Below are 14,161 nucleotides of genomic sequence, written 5' to 3'. Positions count from 1 at the left end.
AGAAACTGAATAAATTGATTGTCCATTCCCAGAAGGACTTGTGTTAGTGTGCTGCGTGGGGTAAATGGGATAGACCCGGGGATTGAGTGCATGGCACCCGTTTTAATTAGCTGTACTCTCCCCGTTTTACTCTCTGACAGAAGATCAATAAGTGTTATAAATGTGCTCAAGGGATGAAGGTCACAGCTGTTGGAGGCCGTGTGTCCGTTTCCCCGTTCTCATTATGAACATCTTGAGGGAAAGTAGATTAGTGGCACCCAAGGCCAGTCTGGTGATCTATTGTCCTGCAGAGTTTAAATCCTCCCTAACCCAACAGAAATAGAAAAGCATCATGTACATGTTTCAACTGAATATGTTTATGTGGAGTTATATATGTGCACATCTGTTTAAACCTATAGACACTTTATATGTTAATGAAATGTTTCCAAAGTTAATGAAAGTCGTTTACATACGTCACTATGCTTTCCTTTTTTTCTGAGCCTGATTTTCAGAATACGTACATAAGATTTACCACCCAAAGCAGTCATGATTTATCAGCAGTGTTACGTGTAAAACTACGTGCACGCGCACTTCGTCTGCCCGGCGGTGAAGCGCGCGGGTTCAGCCCGTGACGTAGGCGCGCGCGATGAGGAAGTCGCTCATCTCCGTGATTGGCCGTCGCGTGCCTCGTTCCGCCGCGGTTGTACGGTGTCTGCTGCTGCCAGCAAGCTCTTCATTCTTTTTTTAAAAGTAATTCATTAAGTCGATTTGAGCGAAACATCGTTTTTCGCTGTGCGCAACACAGGAGTAGGACTCCCGGAAGTGGTGAGAGAAAACGAAGAAGGTGAGAATGGACGTGTCTCACCTGACGGAAGACGAAATGGCCGAAGTGAAAAAGGAAGTAAGTAACTGCACTGGTTCAGCGCCTGCAATCTCAACACTGTTTCACCAGCACATCCACATAACTGCTGTTTCTACTGTCATCTGTTGTTTTACTGAGCAAGCACATTTGTCTAGAAGTGGAAGTGCAATCTCAGGAAACTACCGGCTAAAAGCAGCCAGAGATCCCTCACAGAGAGAACACAGTCTGCCTACAGCCTTAAACCTCCAGAGATTGTGTTTGTGTGGACGCCATGAAGCCAGTAGGTTCATATTTACAGCCGTGAACGCGCACTAGGGGGCGCGCGGAAAGCTGAGTTGCAGGTGAGACAGAGTGGCCAGGATGCTCAGAGCTGCTGGACCACAGCTACACGGGTGATGATGGACGCAAACAAACGGAGATTAGGTGATTTTGTTGAATGGCTCCCCAGTGCTCAACCAGTTGGTCGTAACACAACTACAGCGTGAACCGTGTGTGAGATGTTCAGAGCACTAGTCATGAACACTCTGCCCAGACATGTCCGATGAAGCTGACAAAGACTTGTAATCGGCAGATTTAGTGGACCAGCTGTGCTTGAGAAAACCCTGCAGGGGAGTGAGTCTCACCTCTGTGCACGGCTGTGAGCTGGCAGGACCCTTGTGTTGGATCAAGCTTTGAACACACGTCTTATTTCAGGCAGCCTCAGGGGGTCTGATGCCCTGACAACATACAATGCAACATTGTATTAATTTACGGTAACCAGATTAGACTAAATTTATGAGACAAGATAAAAAAAAAAACAAACCCCGTTTGCACCTAGTCTAATTGAGCTGATTAAGTGTGTGTGTGTGTGTGTGTGTTTGTGTGTGTGTGCGAGAGTCTGTGTGTGTCTGTCTGTGTGTGAGATAGTAATGTAGCTATTACTGTATCGCAAAGCTCACTGAGTTGGTAGGCCAGTCATTTCCTTTGGCTGAGTTTATTTATGGTATTACAGAATTATGCATATTACTACGTCTCTTAGTTCAGTATCACAAGTGAACATTTCTGAGCCTCCCATACCTGTTCTGGTCTGAACATTTCCCACACCTGTTCTGGTCTGAACATTTCCCACACCTGTTCTGGTCTGAACATTTCCCACACCTGTTCTGGTCTGAACATTTCCCACACCTGTTCTGGTCTGAACATTTCCCACACCTGTTCTGGTTTTGTTTTCCAGGCCCTGGAGAGGTTGCGGCCGTACCTTGTCGATAAGCTGATCGCAGAGCGGCATTTTGACTACCTGCGCTCCAAAAAGATTCTGACGAGGGAGGACACGGAGGAGATCAGCTGCAGGAGCACGCGCGGAAAACGGGCCGGCAAGCTGCTGGACTTCCTGGCCGAGAACCCGCGAGGGTTGGACACGCTCATCGAGTCCATCCAGCGGTGCCGAACGTCCAACTTCATCATCGTCAAAATCACAGACGAGGTGCAACGTGTGAGAAATGAGAAACTTGAGGCCCTGAAAGGTACCGTGTGAGCGCGTGTGTGTGTGTGAGTGTGAGTGTGTGTGTGTGAGTGTGTGTCGAGCACATGCCTCTCAGTAAACATGATTTATGTTTCCAGCTGCAAGTACCTCCAGCTCTGTTTACTCGACTGCAAAGTGTGCCACCAACGACCTCTCAAAGACTGACCTCTACGACTGCGACAAGTTCTCCACCATGTGCCTCCACCCCGACGGTGAACGAAGCCCCGCCTCTTCCGTGACCACCAGCTCTCTGAATGTGCACTGCGCCCCCAGCGGGGGTAGGGGGCGGGACGCCGGGGCCGCAGCTGTGGCCAGCCTGAACGTGTCCTCCACGTCTTCCTGTCTTCCCAAACCTGGTGACCCTGGAGCCCCGCCCCTTCCTGATGACCTCGGGACAGAGAGTCAGGATATGGAAGCTGGAGCGTGTGGGAGCACAGGAGGCAGTGGGGACGTCAACTTTCAGCCACTACGCTCACGCTCCGTCAATCTCTCTGTCAATGACGCATACTGAGGGTTGTTTCGGTTTTGAGTTTTTTTTTTTTTTTTGGAAAACTTCTAAAGATTTTCATTTACCTGTGGGTACGTCTTGCAAATAGAGACGACTGTGACTCTTTCAGATCATTTGACATGCTAGCAAAGCTCCTCAGGATGCTGTGTTTTGAAACCAGAACCTTCGCTGCTCAGCTCTTGATGTTTGTCATGGTGATGGTGTTCCACGGTGTCTCCATGTCCGGTGTCTCCATGTGTGGACACTCTCACACTTCGCCTTAATCAGCAGCCAGATGAGTTACTGTACGATGTAATCTGGTATAATTATGAACCAGAGACGTCAGAAGTTTACATTTACACTGTAAACAGCGCATTTTGCGAGATGTTATCATCTTACAGATACACTAGTTGTGATTTACTGAGAAATAATATTAAAGATAATTAGTGTTTTGTTGTAAACATCAGAGAAGTGACACTTTTAGCTGTTGGCACTGTGTTTTCTCAAATCTTGTGTGCTAGTGCCACTCTCAAACCATCTTTCCAAAGTAAGTTGAAATTTGCTCTGTTTGAAATAGCCTACTAGGTCATGTGAGCGTACAGAGGTTCCACCCAATTGGTACAGATTTCCTGCTACTGTTGCATGATGGGATGCAGTAAACCACGAACGTTGCTCTGGTAACGTACTTGAAAATGTTGCAGAAGTAGTATATCATCTGGGTACTTTTATACACGTACTGGACAATTACTGCATTATGGTCGCATACTGCATACTCATCTGGGACCGAATAAATAAGTGTGGAGTATGTAGTATGCTATTGTAAACACAGCCAGTGTTTGTCTTGATCTGATTCTCATAAATGCCACAAGCCTAATATGAGATTACTACTGGAAACTCTTATATACTGTTAATGTACTGACCAAATATATCCTCCAACTGGTGTGTTAATGTGTTACTATTACTGTTTACAGTCAGGTATGATTAAACCATATAACATCCTCGGGTATGGTTAAACCATATAACATCCTCGGGTATGATTAAACCATATAACATCCTCGGGTATGGTTAAACCATATAACATCCTCGGGTATGGTTAAACCATATAACATCCTCGGGTATGGTTAAACCATATAACATCCTCGGGTATGGTTGAAGCGTATGAAGCTCACGGGTGTGTTTGAAGCGTATGAAGCACACGGGTGTGGTTGAAGCGTATGAAGCTCACAGGTGTGTTTGAAGCGTATGAAGCACTCAGGTGTGTTTGAAGCGTATGAAGCTCACAGGTGTGGTTGAAGCGTATGAAGCTCATAGGTGTGGTTGACTGGTCGTTTTTTTTTTGTATTTTGTTTTGCTGCAGCAGGTTAGCACATAAACATCAACAGGTAAACAAGCATGAAAAGTTCTGAGACAGAAGCTATTGTGATAGAGATGCTGTGTAGAGAGCCCTTAATGCTAAACATTGTCAGGAAATGTGAAAATAATTCACACAGGAACAGTAAAGATGATGGTATTTTGCCTGTGGCTTAATGAACTCATTTTTCAACAAGTGGCTTTGTGCTGTTTGAAAGCTTTCATTATACTCCATTATATTCCCTAGAGCCATTAATTTGACTGCATATAGAAACAATTGTTTTTAAGCTCACAAACCTTCGGCCCTGCTTTAAAAGTCGAGTTAATGATATATGTGAGGTGAGAGTAATTTTGGACATAAGGTAAAACAGGGAAGAAACCCAGGACTTGGTCTTCACTTACTGTACTGTATCTTAGATTTGTGTGGTCTGTGTATATGAACGTTTATATGTTACGTTTGGACGGGGCCAAATATATGCAAAGATTTCTGTTCATAAGTCATACATTCTGATATATGCAGTATGTCACTTTTGTCTTGAACAGTCATTCCTGAGCTCACATCTGTAGTAAGGGCAGGACTTCACACACCTGAGTGGGGTGTTCAGGTGAGATTTGGGGGGGGGGTTGTACTCCGCACACACACCTGAGTGGGGTGTTCAGGTGAGATTTAGGAGGGGGGGGGGTTGTACTCCGCACACACACCTGAGTGGGGTGTTCAGGTGAGATTTGGGGGGGGGGGGGGTTGTACTCCGCGCACACACCTGAGTGGGGTGTTCAGGTGAGATTTAGGGGGGGGGGGGGTTGTACTCCGCACACACACCTGAGTGGGGTGTTCAGGTGAGATTTAGGGGGGGGGGGGGGTTGTACTCCGCACACACACCTGAGTGGGGTGTTCAGGTGAGATTTAGGGGGGGGTTGTACTCCGCACACACACCTGAGTGGGGTGTTCAGGTGAGATTTGGGGGGGGGGGGGGTTGTACTCCGCACACACACCTGAGTGGGGTGTTCAGGTGAGATTTGGGGTGGTTTGTACTCCGCACACACACACCTGAGTGGGGTGTTCAGGTGAGATTTAGGGGGGTTGTACTCCGCACAAACGTGCAGACCATGAGACGTGGGGCCTCCTGATTGCTCAGGCTGGGGTGTTGCACCTAGTGCTGGGTGTAAAGAGAGTTCTCACTCTGCACACACCTGAGTGGGGTGCTGGGTGTAAAGAGAGTTCTCACTCTGCACTCTTCTCATTATACAGAAGCACCTTTGGCATTTTCTCACCTGCAATTCCTGTCCTGTCCTCATCTTTTGTATGAAGGCCTGCAGTCTGGTTCAGGATCATGTCTTGCGCGACCTCTCCATGACAGAAGGTCTATAACAGACGTCACTTGTCATTGTTCAGAAACTAGCTGGAGGCTTATCTGCAAAATGTACGAGCCTAATCTGTTAACAACCTCTCACTCAGCCGCTATAAACGTGGAAACCACCACTGCACATTTAAATCTGTTTAATTATTAACGGTGTAATGCTGTCAATTATTTGAAGTGTCCGATTTTTTACTAGACGTTATTACACTTGTATGCAGTGACTAAGCACTAGGCTTTTTGGGGAAGATGTAAACTCCGTGGTCACCTGTGGGTTGTGGCACTAACTCTTGACTGACACATATATTCCGTGAATGTAAGCAAACTGGATTAATATCTGGAGCTCAGCTTCTTTCTTCTCCACATGTGGCGGTGGCATGTGGGCCGTGATCAGATCAGTCCCCCACGCCTGGTTCTTCCAGTCTGACCTAAGAGCCGAGGCTAGACTCTCGCTTCCTCTGTAGAGCCGTCAGTCCCTTTCTAGTAATCAGAGACTGAGCTGATGTCTGAGCAGGAGGTGCTGGTGGCCAGTGGTTCCAGTGGCAGCGTGTCCTCATGTAGCTGGGCGGTTCGGGCGGACCCGGACTGCCAGGCAGCGGAGGAACTCGGCAGGAAGCTGAAATACTTCTTCATGAGTCCTTGTGAGAAATACAGAGCTCGCGGACGCAGGCCGTGGAAGATGATGCTTCAGATCCTTAAAATCGCCATTATCACATCTCAGGTAAGAGAACTAAATTACACAAGGTGATCATTTTGAGCTTGAACCAAAACAATTTTAACAATATCTAAATAAATCATGAGGTGTTTCTTGAAATAAGAGTCTGTGAGCTTCTTGGTGCCATGTTGTGTGCCTTTCCACACATCCTAGTTCTGATCCAGCTCAGCTGATGTCATTTGAATGCATTTAAAAAAATATTTACAGATATTTTATTTATAATACATGTATAATGCATAACTGACACATCACTTGTGTGAGAATCAATCTCCATTTAATCAGACAGACAACCAAGAACCAAGATTTTACGATCAAAGTTTGTTTTTTGTGTCCACAATTTCTGACAGCTGGTGAGTTTTGGCCTGAGCAATGAGATGATGGCGTCTTTCGAAGCTGAGAACCTTCTCACCTTCAGGCATCTCTTCCTTAAGGACTACAAGGGCAGCAGTACCCCACATGCCGTCTACACCAAGCAGGAAGTCTACGACCACGTCAACTACGCCATCATGAGGGTAACCGTGTAGATCGCAGGCAGATCATCTTGTGTGATACGTCGATGGAATTTACCATGGAATTCTTGTCTTCACTGGTTTGCTGTATTCCTCATCGGGGTTTTTTTTTCCTTTCTTCTTCAATTTCAGTACTTGAACCTGCAGAATGTGACGTTGGGGAATCATGCATTTGAGACGGTGAACGGAGAGGTCACCCCCCTGTCCCTGTGTCAGGAATTCTACCGCCATGGCAACATCTCCCCTGGAAACGAGACCTTTGACATTGATCCGCACGTCGATGAAGGTTTTGCACTTGAAGCATTATTTGCATATATATACTAGATAACTACACGCTATGTATGTAAATCCTACAATAACTCACTTGTGTTCTGGCAGAGTGCATGCATATTTACCCTGTCAACTCCATGGAGTACAAAGTCTTTCCCAATGCTGGAAACTTCACAATACATTTTAAAAGGTACCCGTCTCTGTTACCAAATATGCAGCGGTTGTACTGGCCTATGGGCCCCCTGCCTTTTAGGGACCCTGTGGAAATTGTTGGTTGATAAATTTCGCCATGTTGCGGGGGTTAATCTGGAGGACGGCCCTTGAGGGCCCAGCACTATTGGCTCACGCTGGGCCTGACTGGGCTGTAATCTCGCTGTAATCCCAACACTACTATTACTGTCAGTCCTGTTACTCTTGTTACACTGCAGCAGTTCAGGTCTTGGCTCATGGTGTCTCACCCTGCAGACTGTTATCTGTGAACATCAACATGAAGGTGAAGGCTATTAATCTGCAAACGGTTCGTCACGACGAGTTACCAGACTGCTACAATTTCAACATTATGGTAAGTGGAGACACTGTTCACGTATCTGTCCATACAGGCCACCCCATAAACATGTAAAACACGCTCATTACGTTTTTAAATCTGGCGTGTGGAACACAACTGCCGTGACCCATTTTACTCTGACTGAATTTCAGTGTATTGTTTAAGAATTATTTAGCAAAATCTAAATGAACAAATCCTGGTTTTCCTTTAACCTTATGAATGAAATTCTACTTTCGGGATATTTACTTTATATTTACATTTCATTTCATATATTTACATTTCTGGTCCAACCATAATTTCCTTCATTCTGTAGTGCATTAAATACATAAGGAAGGGACCTGGTTTCTGTATGTGGTTTCTTCATTATCAGCAAAAAACACTTCCTGTTCAGACACGCTATAACGTTTGAGTGTAGTGCTGACTGCCCCAGATTGGCCCACAGGGGCGATCTGTTCCCCTGCTGTGGATGTTTTCTGCTGGGGTTTTCCAGTGCTGGGTCACAGCTGTTCCATGAGCTGCCTGGAATAACCAGTAAAACACAAGACACAATTGTGTTGGTTTCAGAATTGCTGTTTCTAATTGGTGTGTTTCTCTCTGATTTCAGTTTAACAGTGTCAGAGAAGAGTAGCATTGTAGTTACAACAAGAGACACTTTTTGTTCAGGCCATTAATATAAAAACCACATGCAGAGTTCATGAAGAAATCTTACACGGCAACCAATTGTATTTGTTTACACAAATCTCGCCCACTGCAAATATTAAGCCCATCAAAGATTTTTATCTTTAAAAATCAAATCTATTTTTGTTTTAAAAAGCCAAAGCTAAGTTTTTTTTAGGCTGTGATTTGTAATATCTTGTTAATAATTGTGCTACGTTTGATGCTTTTACAGATAGTGTTTGATAACAGAGCCCACAGTGGACAGATCAGAGTGTCTTTAAACAGCGATGCTGAGATGAATGAGTGTAAGGACTGGACTATCTCTGACTCCAGTGAGTTGGTTTAATATACATTATACTCAAATGTGTTGTTTACAAATGTCTCATGTTGTTGATTTCTGTGTTAATATATATTTTATTTAAAAATTATTTATTTATAAATGAGAAAAGCATTTAGCCAGTGCTGCAGTAGTCTTGTATATCGTCCTCTAGAAGATTCTGAACAGTAGTTGTGTGCTAAAGTGACATCATTAGTGGATATTTTCATTAGATCATTATATAATGAATCACAGATGGGATTAATGTTTGTGTGTTTGATGAACAAAGACCTTTGAGAGCTGGACGTAAAATGATGTTTTATGTACAGTTAGATATAATTTACTATGAGGATTCGTTTAGATCTGGGATGACCACCTCCAGTACTGGGAGCCCTAGTCCAGTACTGCTTGGAGTATGCTTTGTTTTTCATCATCCTAGCAGTCAACTCGGGAGTTCTGTCAGATGGGTTTGCCCAAGAACTGACCCGTGTACTGACCCATGTACTGGCCCGTGTACTGACCCGTGTACTGGTCTGTGTACTGGTCTATAATCTGGCCCATGTACTGAACCGTAATCTAACCGATGTACTGACCTGTGTACTGACCCGTGTACTGGTCTGTGTACTGACCCGTGTACTGGTCTGTGTATTGACCCGTGTACTGACCCGTGTACTGGTCTGTGTACTGGCCCATGTACTGGCCCATGTACTGACCCGTGTACTGACCCGTGTACTGACCCGTGTACTTGCCCGTGTACGCAAAAATATTCTTATCTACTAAAGGGGGGCACGGCAGAAAAGGTTTGGGAACCACTGGTCTAGAAGCTGGGCTGTGCCTCCAAAAGAGACATTTTACACATAGCTAAAACTTCTGATTGCTAAAACGCCAGGAACTGTTCTAAAGCTCTGGAATCTCACTAATCATGTCCATACTAAGATGGAGACCGTTCTGTGAAATGAGAGATGTGATACTTCTCTCCACAGACGCTGTGAGTCACTTCCTGCTGATTGTGCTGTTTGACTCGCTGGTCATGGTAGTGTGTCTGCTCTCACTGGGTTTGTGCTCACGTTCGGTCCACGCTGGCGTCCACCTGCTGCTCGTGAGTCAACACCTCCATTCACACCTGGACCACAGCTAATGCTTCACCTGTTTCGGTGAACACTAGCTGGGTCTGTCAGCTTGCTTTAGGAAAAAGGTTTTCTTTTGTCTTTTTAAAGGTTTATAATGGAATTATAATGAATCTGCTGTAGCACTGAGTGAGCAGTACAAACAGGATCCAGTTGTGGTTTTAGTTAAGCACTGATGCTATGGGCTTGCTAGGAATACGTGAGGTTCGTCTCGGAGAATCACGGGACGGTGTCATGGGCTGACCGCATGGAGTTCATCAACGGCTGGTACATCCTCATCATCCTCAGTGACCTGTTGACCATTACTGGATCAGTGCTCAAAATCTGTATCCAGAGCAAGGTACACACACACATACACACACACACACACACACACATACACACACACACACACTTGACCCTTCACACATACACTCACGCATACACCCACACACACACACACACACACACACACACACACACACAAGCACACAAACACACAAACAAACACACACACACACACACACACACACACACACACACACACACACACACACACACACACACACACTTCACCCTTCACACATACACTCACTATATATATAAATATATAAAATGGAAGAGTTTCATATGTGGCAGTGTAGTGAAACCCTTACGCTTGTCTGTCTCTGATTCAGGAGCTGGCGGACTATAACGTGTGCAGTATTGTGTTGGGCACCTCGACCGTGCTAGTGTGGCTGGGGGTGCTACGCTACCTGGGCTTCTTCAGGAAATATAATGTATGAACAGGAAGTGATGTATTCTTCATCAGGAAGCATAACGTATGAACAGGAAGTGATGTATTCTTAAAAGTGAAGCTTAGTCCTGCAAACATCATTCATGTTTTATAAACATATTATCACGCTTTAAATTGTAGTTTGGTTGTTTGTTTGTTTTTTTACATACTACATGTGTACACAGACTGGCAAATTCAGGGAAGTGTTAAGGCTGCAATTATTTAAACAATTACATATTTAAGGGACTTAAGCATGTATTTGCATACTGAGTTATTAATTGCTGAGTTGGTGTTTAAATCGGGAGCAGTGTTAAATGTGCAAACAGTGGGCAGTGTGTTCAGCTGTGCTTTGGTCTTTGAGCTGCTCTTCCTCTTCCTCTCTTCCTCTTTGCTGTAGGTCCTCATCCTCACTCTGAGGGCGGCGCTACCCAACGTGGTACGGTTCTCCTTCTGTGCGGTGCTCATCTACCTCAGCTACTGCTTCTGTGGCTGGATCGTGCTGGGACCACACCACGAAAACGTGAGACACCCCACACACACAAACACACACACGTGTGCACACACAAACTGGAGGACGTTCATGGAGTTAGAGGGACACGCTCACTGTCTCTGAGGAGAAACCACACCTGAGTGTATTTCCACGCTCCACCTGCCCAGTTCCGGAGCTTCAACACGGTGGCGTACTGCCTCTTCTCCATGATCAACGGAGATGAGATCTACTCCACCTTCAGCAAGCTGCGTGAGAGGAGCTCCTTGGTCTGGTTCTTCAGCAGGATCTACATCTACAGCTTCATCTCCATCTTCACCTACATGGTCCTCAGCCTGTTCATCGCCATCATCACCGAAACATACGAGAACATCAAGGTGAGGATGTCTGAACAGCAAAGGTGCACACGCTCAGCCCATGTACACACACTCAGCCCAGGTACACACACTCAGCCCAGGTGCACACACTCAACACAGTTACACGCTGAACGCACATGCACACGCTCAACACAGTTACACGCTCAACGCAGGTACACACGCTCAACGCAGGTACACACGCTCAACGCAGGTACACACACTCAACACAGTTACACGCTCAACGCAGGTACACACACTCAACACAGTTACATGCTCAACTCACATGCACACACTCAACACAGTTACACGCTCAACGCAGGTACACACACTCAACACAGTTACACGCTGAACGCACATGCACACACTCAACACAGTTACACGCTCAACGCAGGTACACACACTCAACACAGTTACATGCTCAACGCAGGTACACACACTCAACGCAGGTGCAAACACTCAACGCAGGTACACACACTCAACGCAGGTACACACACTCAACACAGGTACACACACTCAACACAGGTGCACACACTCAACGCAGTTACACACGCTCAACGCAGGTGCACACGCTCAACGCAGGTGCACACGCTCAACGCAGGTGCACACACTCAACACAGTTATATGCTCAAAGCAGGTGCACACACTCAACGCAGGTGCACACACTCAACGCAGGTACACACACTCAACACAGTTACACACACTCAACACAGGTACACACACTCAACGCAGGTACACACACTCAACACAGGTACACACACTCAACGCAGGTACACACATTCAGCCCAGGTACACACACTCAACGCAGGTACACACACTCAACGCAGGTACACACACTCAACACAGGTACACACACTCAACGCAGGTACACACATTCAGCCCAGGTACACACACTCAACACAGGTACACACACTCAACGCAGGTACACACATTCAGCCCAGGTACACACACTCAACGCAGGTACACACACTCAACGCAGGTACACAAACTCAACACAGGTACACACACTCAACACAGGTACACACATTCAGCCCAGGTGCAACTGATGTGAGTTGTCCAGCATTACTCAGCAATATATTCAGTTTCATTCTGTATTTGTCTCAGTTCATCTCTCATTAAATGGGATGGTCACTACTAATAAATATGTAAGTATTTCTTTCTGGTTAAGAGCATCTGCCTGTTGCTCTAAACGTAAACACTTTTGCACCAACCACTGTAACATGTAACCAACCACCAAACATGTATGTGAATACTACACCATACACCTGACTCTAGAGTCAGACACTTCCCTGTGATTCAGTAAGATGAGTGCTGATAACCTGTCCTGCGTCCTGCGTCTGCGTCCTGTGTCCTGTGTCCTGCGTGCAGCAACAGCAGAAGAATCAGAACGCTGTGGCGTTCTCCGACCTGCAGGCATTTATCAGCACATGCAATGACCCTCCAGCCATGGACACATACACGCTGGACAAAGAGTCCTCCAGCTGCCTATGACCATCATAAACCACACTACAGGAACGCATGTTAAACCACTACATAGCTACATAGCAGCTTCATAACAGCTACGTACCAACCTACGGACAGCTGCACATGGTTCTGCAGACGTACAGTGGGAAGCAGACAGGACAAGCTGTCATGGTCTACGGCTCCACTGGACACCAGAGCTTTACTGCAGGAAAAACCCCTCATCCTATAATACAGTGTCTCCCTGGAAACAGTTTACAATGTACTGAAGGAGTGTGTGTGTATATAATATACTGATGGAGTGTGTGTATAATATACTGATGGAGTGTGTGTATAATATACTGAAGGAGTGTGTGTATAATATACTGAAGGAGTGTGTGTATATAATATACTGAAGGAGTGTGTATAATATACTGAAAGAGTGTGCGTATATAATATACTGAAGGAGTGTGCGTATATAATATACTGAAGGAGTGTTTGTATATAATATACTGAAAGAGTGTATATAATATACTGAAGGAGTGTGTGTATATAATATACTGAAGGAGTGTGTGTATAATATACTGAAGGAGTGTGTATATAATATACTGAAGGAGTGTGTATATAATATACTGAAGGAGTGTGCGTATATAATATACTGAAGGAGTGTGTATATAATATACTGAAGGAGTGTTTGTATATAATATACTGAAAGAGTGTATATAATATACTGAAGGAGTGTTTATGTAATATACTGAAAGAGTGTGTGTATATAATATACTGAAGGAGTGTTTGTATATAATATACTGAAAGAGTGTATATAATATACTAAAGGAGTGTGTGTATATAATATACTGAAGGAGTGTTTATGTAATATACTGAAAGAGTGTGTGTATATAATATACTGAAAGAGTGTGTGCATATAATATACTGAAGGAGTGTTTGTATATAATATACTGAAAGAGTGTATATAATATACTAAAGGAGTGTGTGTATATAATATACTGAAGTAGTGTTTGTATATAATATACTGAAAGAGTGTTTGTAGGTGTTTTATCATTTTGCCTTCATCGATTGCATTTGGGTCCACTGGTGTACAATTCAAATTTGGTTTTGTATTGTGTGGTAAAAACTAGAATGGACAAGGAAAAGAAGGTGGTGATTTGACTACCAGTCTTGGTAAGCCCACATATGTTGGCAAAATGTCTGATGTAACTGGCGTGTTTCCACAACTTGGCCATCATCCTGACAATATTTGGCCTGATACTTTGAGAGTGTTGTCAGTCTGATCATTTGTAGATAAAACTTGCAGAGCAGGATATGTCTCATTCCCTAGTGCTTCTGATTATCAGTGGCTGGTGGACCATCTACCACCACCACAGACCAGCCTCTGTAGTTCCTGCAACACCAGACTAGCAGTGCTGACCTTAGATATCATGATCTGTGCATTAGAGG

The 14,161-nt window shown here is 44.9% G+C and overlaps 2 protein-coding genes across 4 annotated transcripts; both read left to right on the top strand.

Moving 5' to 3' along the window:
- Positions 1–628: 628 nt before the first annotated feature.
- On the top strand, positions 629–4,344 carry bcl10 (BCL10 immune signaling adaptor). The gene is made up of 3 exons (XM_076973267.1): positions 629–880; positions 2,055–2,343; positions 2,441–4,344. The coding sequence occupies exons 1-3, from the start codon at positions 830–832 to the stop codon at positions 2,851–2,853; spliced, it is 753 nt and encodes a 250-aa protein (XP_076829382.1). The 5' UTR covers positions 629–829; the 3' UTR covers positions 2,854–4,344.
- An 829-nt stretch (positions 4,345–5,173) lies between these two features.
- mcoln3a (mucolipin TRP cation channel 3a) lies at positions 5,174–14,127 on the top strand. 3 transcript variants are annotated; one of them, XM_076973139.1, is made up of 12 exons: positions 5,174–6,255; positions 6,597–6,761; positions 6,891–7,044; positions 7,137–7,218; positions 7,494–7,590; positions 8,462–8,561; positions 9,529–9,644; positions 9,866–10,012; positions 10,329–10,430; positions 10,824–10,946; positions 11,084–11,290; positions 12,635–14,113. In XM_076973139.1, exons 1-12 carry the CDS (start codon positions 6,037–6,039, stop codon positions 12,755–12,757), a joined length of 1,635 nt encoding a protein of 544 aa, XP_076829254.1. In that variant the 5' UTR covers positions 5,174–6,036; the 3' UTR covers positions 12,758–14,113. The 3 variants fall into 3 exon arrangements, with proteins under 3 accessions (XP_076829254.1, XP_076829252.1, XP_076829253.1); XM_076973137.1 differs by having other exon boundaries at positions 11,084–14,126; XM_076973138.1 differs by lacking the exon at positions 5,174–6,255 and having other exon boundaries at positions 6,625–6,838; positions 11,084–14,127.
- The last annotated feature ends 34 nt before the right edge of the window (positions 14,128–14,161 follow it).

The sequence above is a fragment of the Brachyhypopomus gauderio genome, chromosome 14, assembly GCF_052324685.1.
Source record: "Brachyhypopomus gauderio isolate BG-103 chromosome 14, BGAUD_0.2, whole genome shotgun sequence".
Classification (NCBI taxonomy): Eukaryota; Metazoa; Chordata; class Actinopteri; order Gymnotiformes; family Hypopomidae; genus Brachyhypopomus; species Brachyhypopomus gauderio.
The sequence above is the reverse complement of the archived record's forward strand: the minus strand, read 5'-3'. Positions and strand labels throughout refer to the sequence as shown.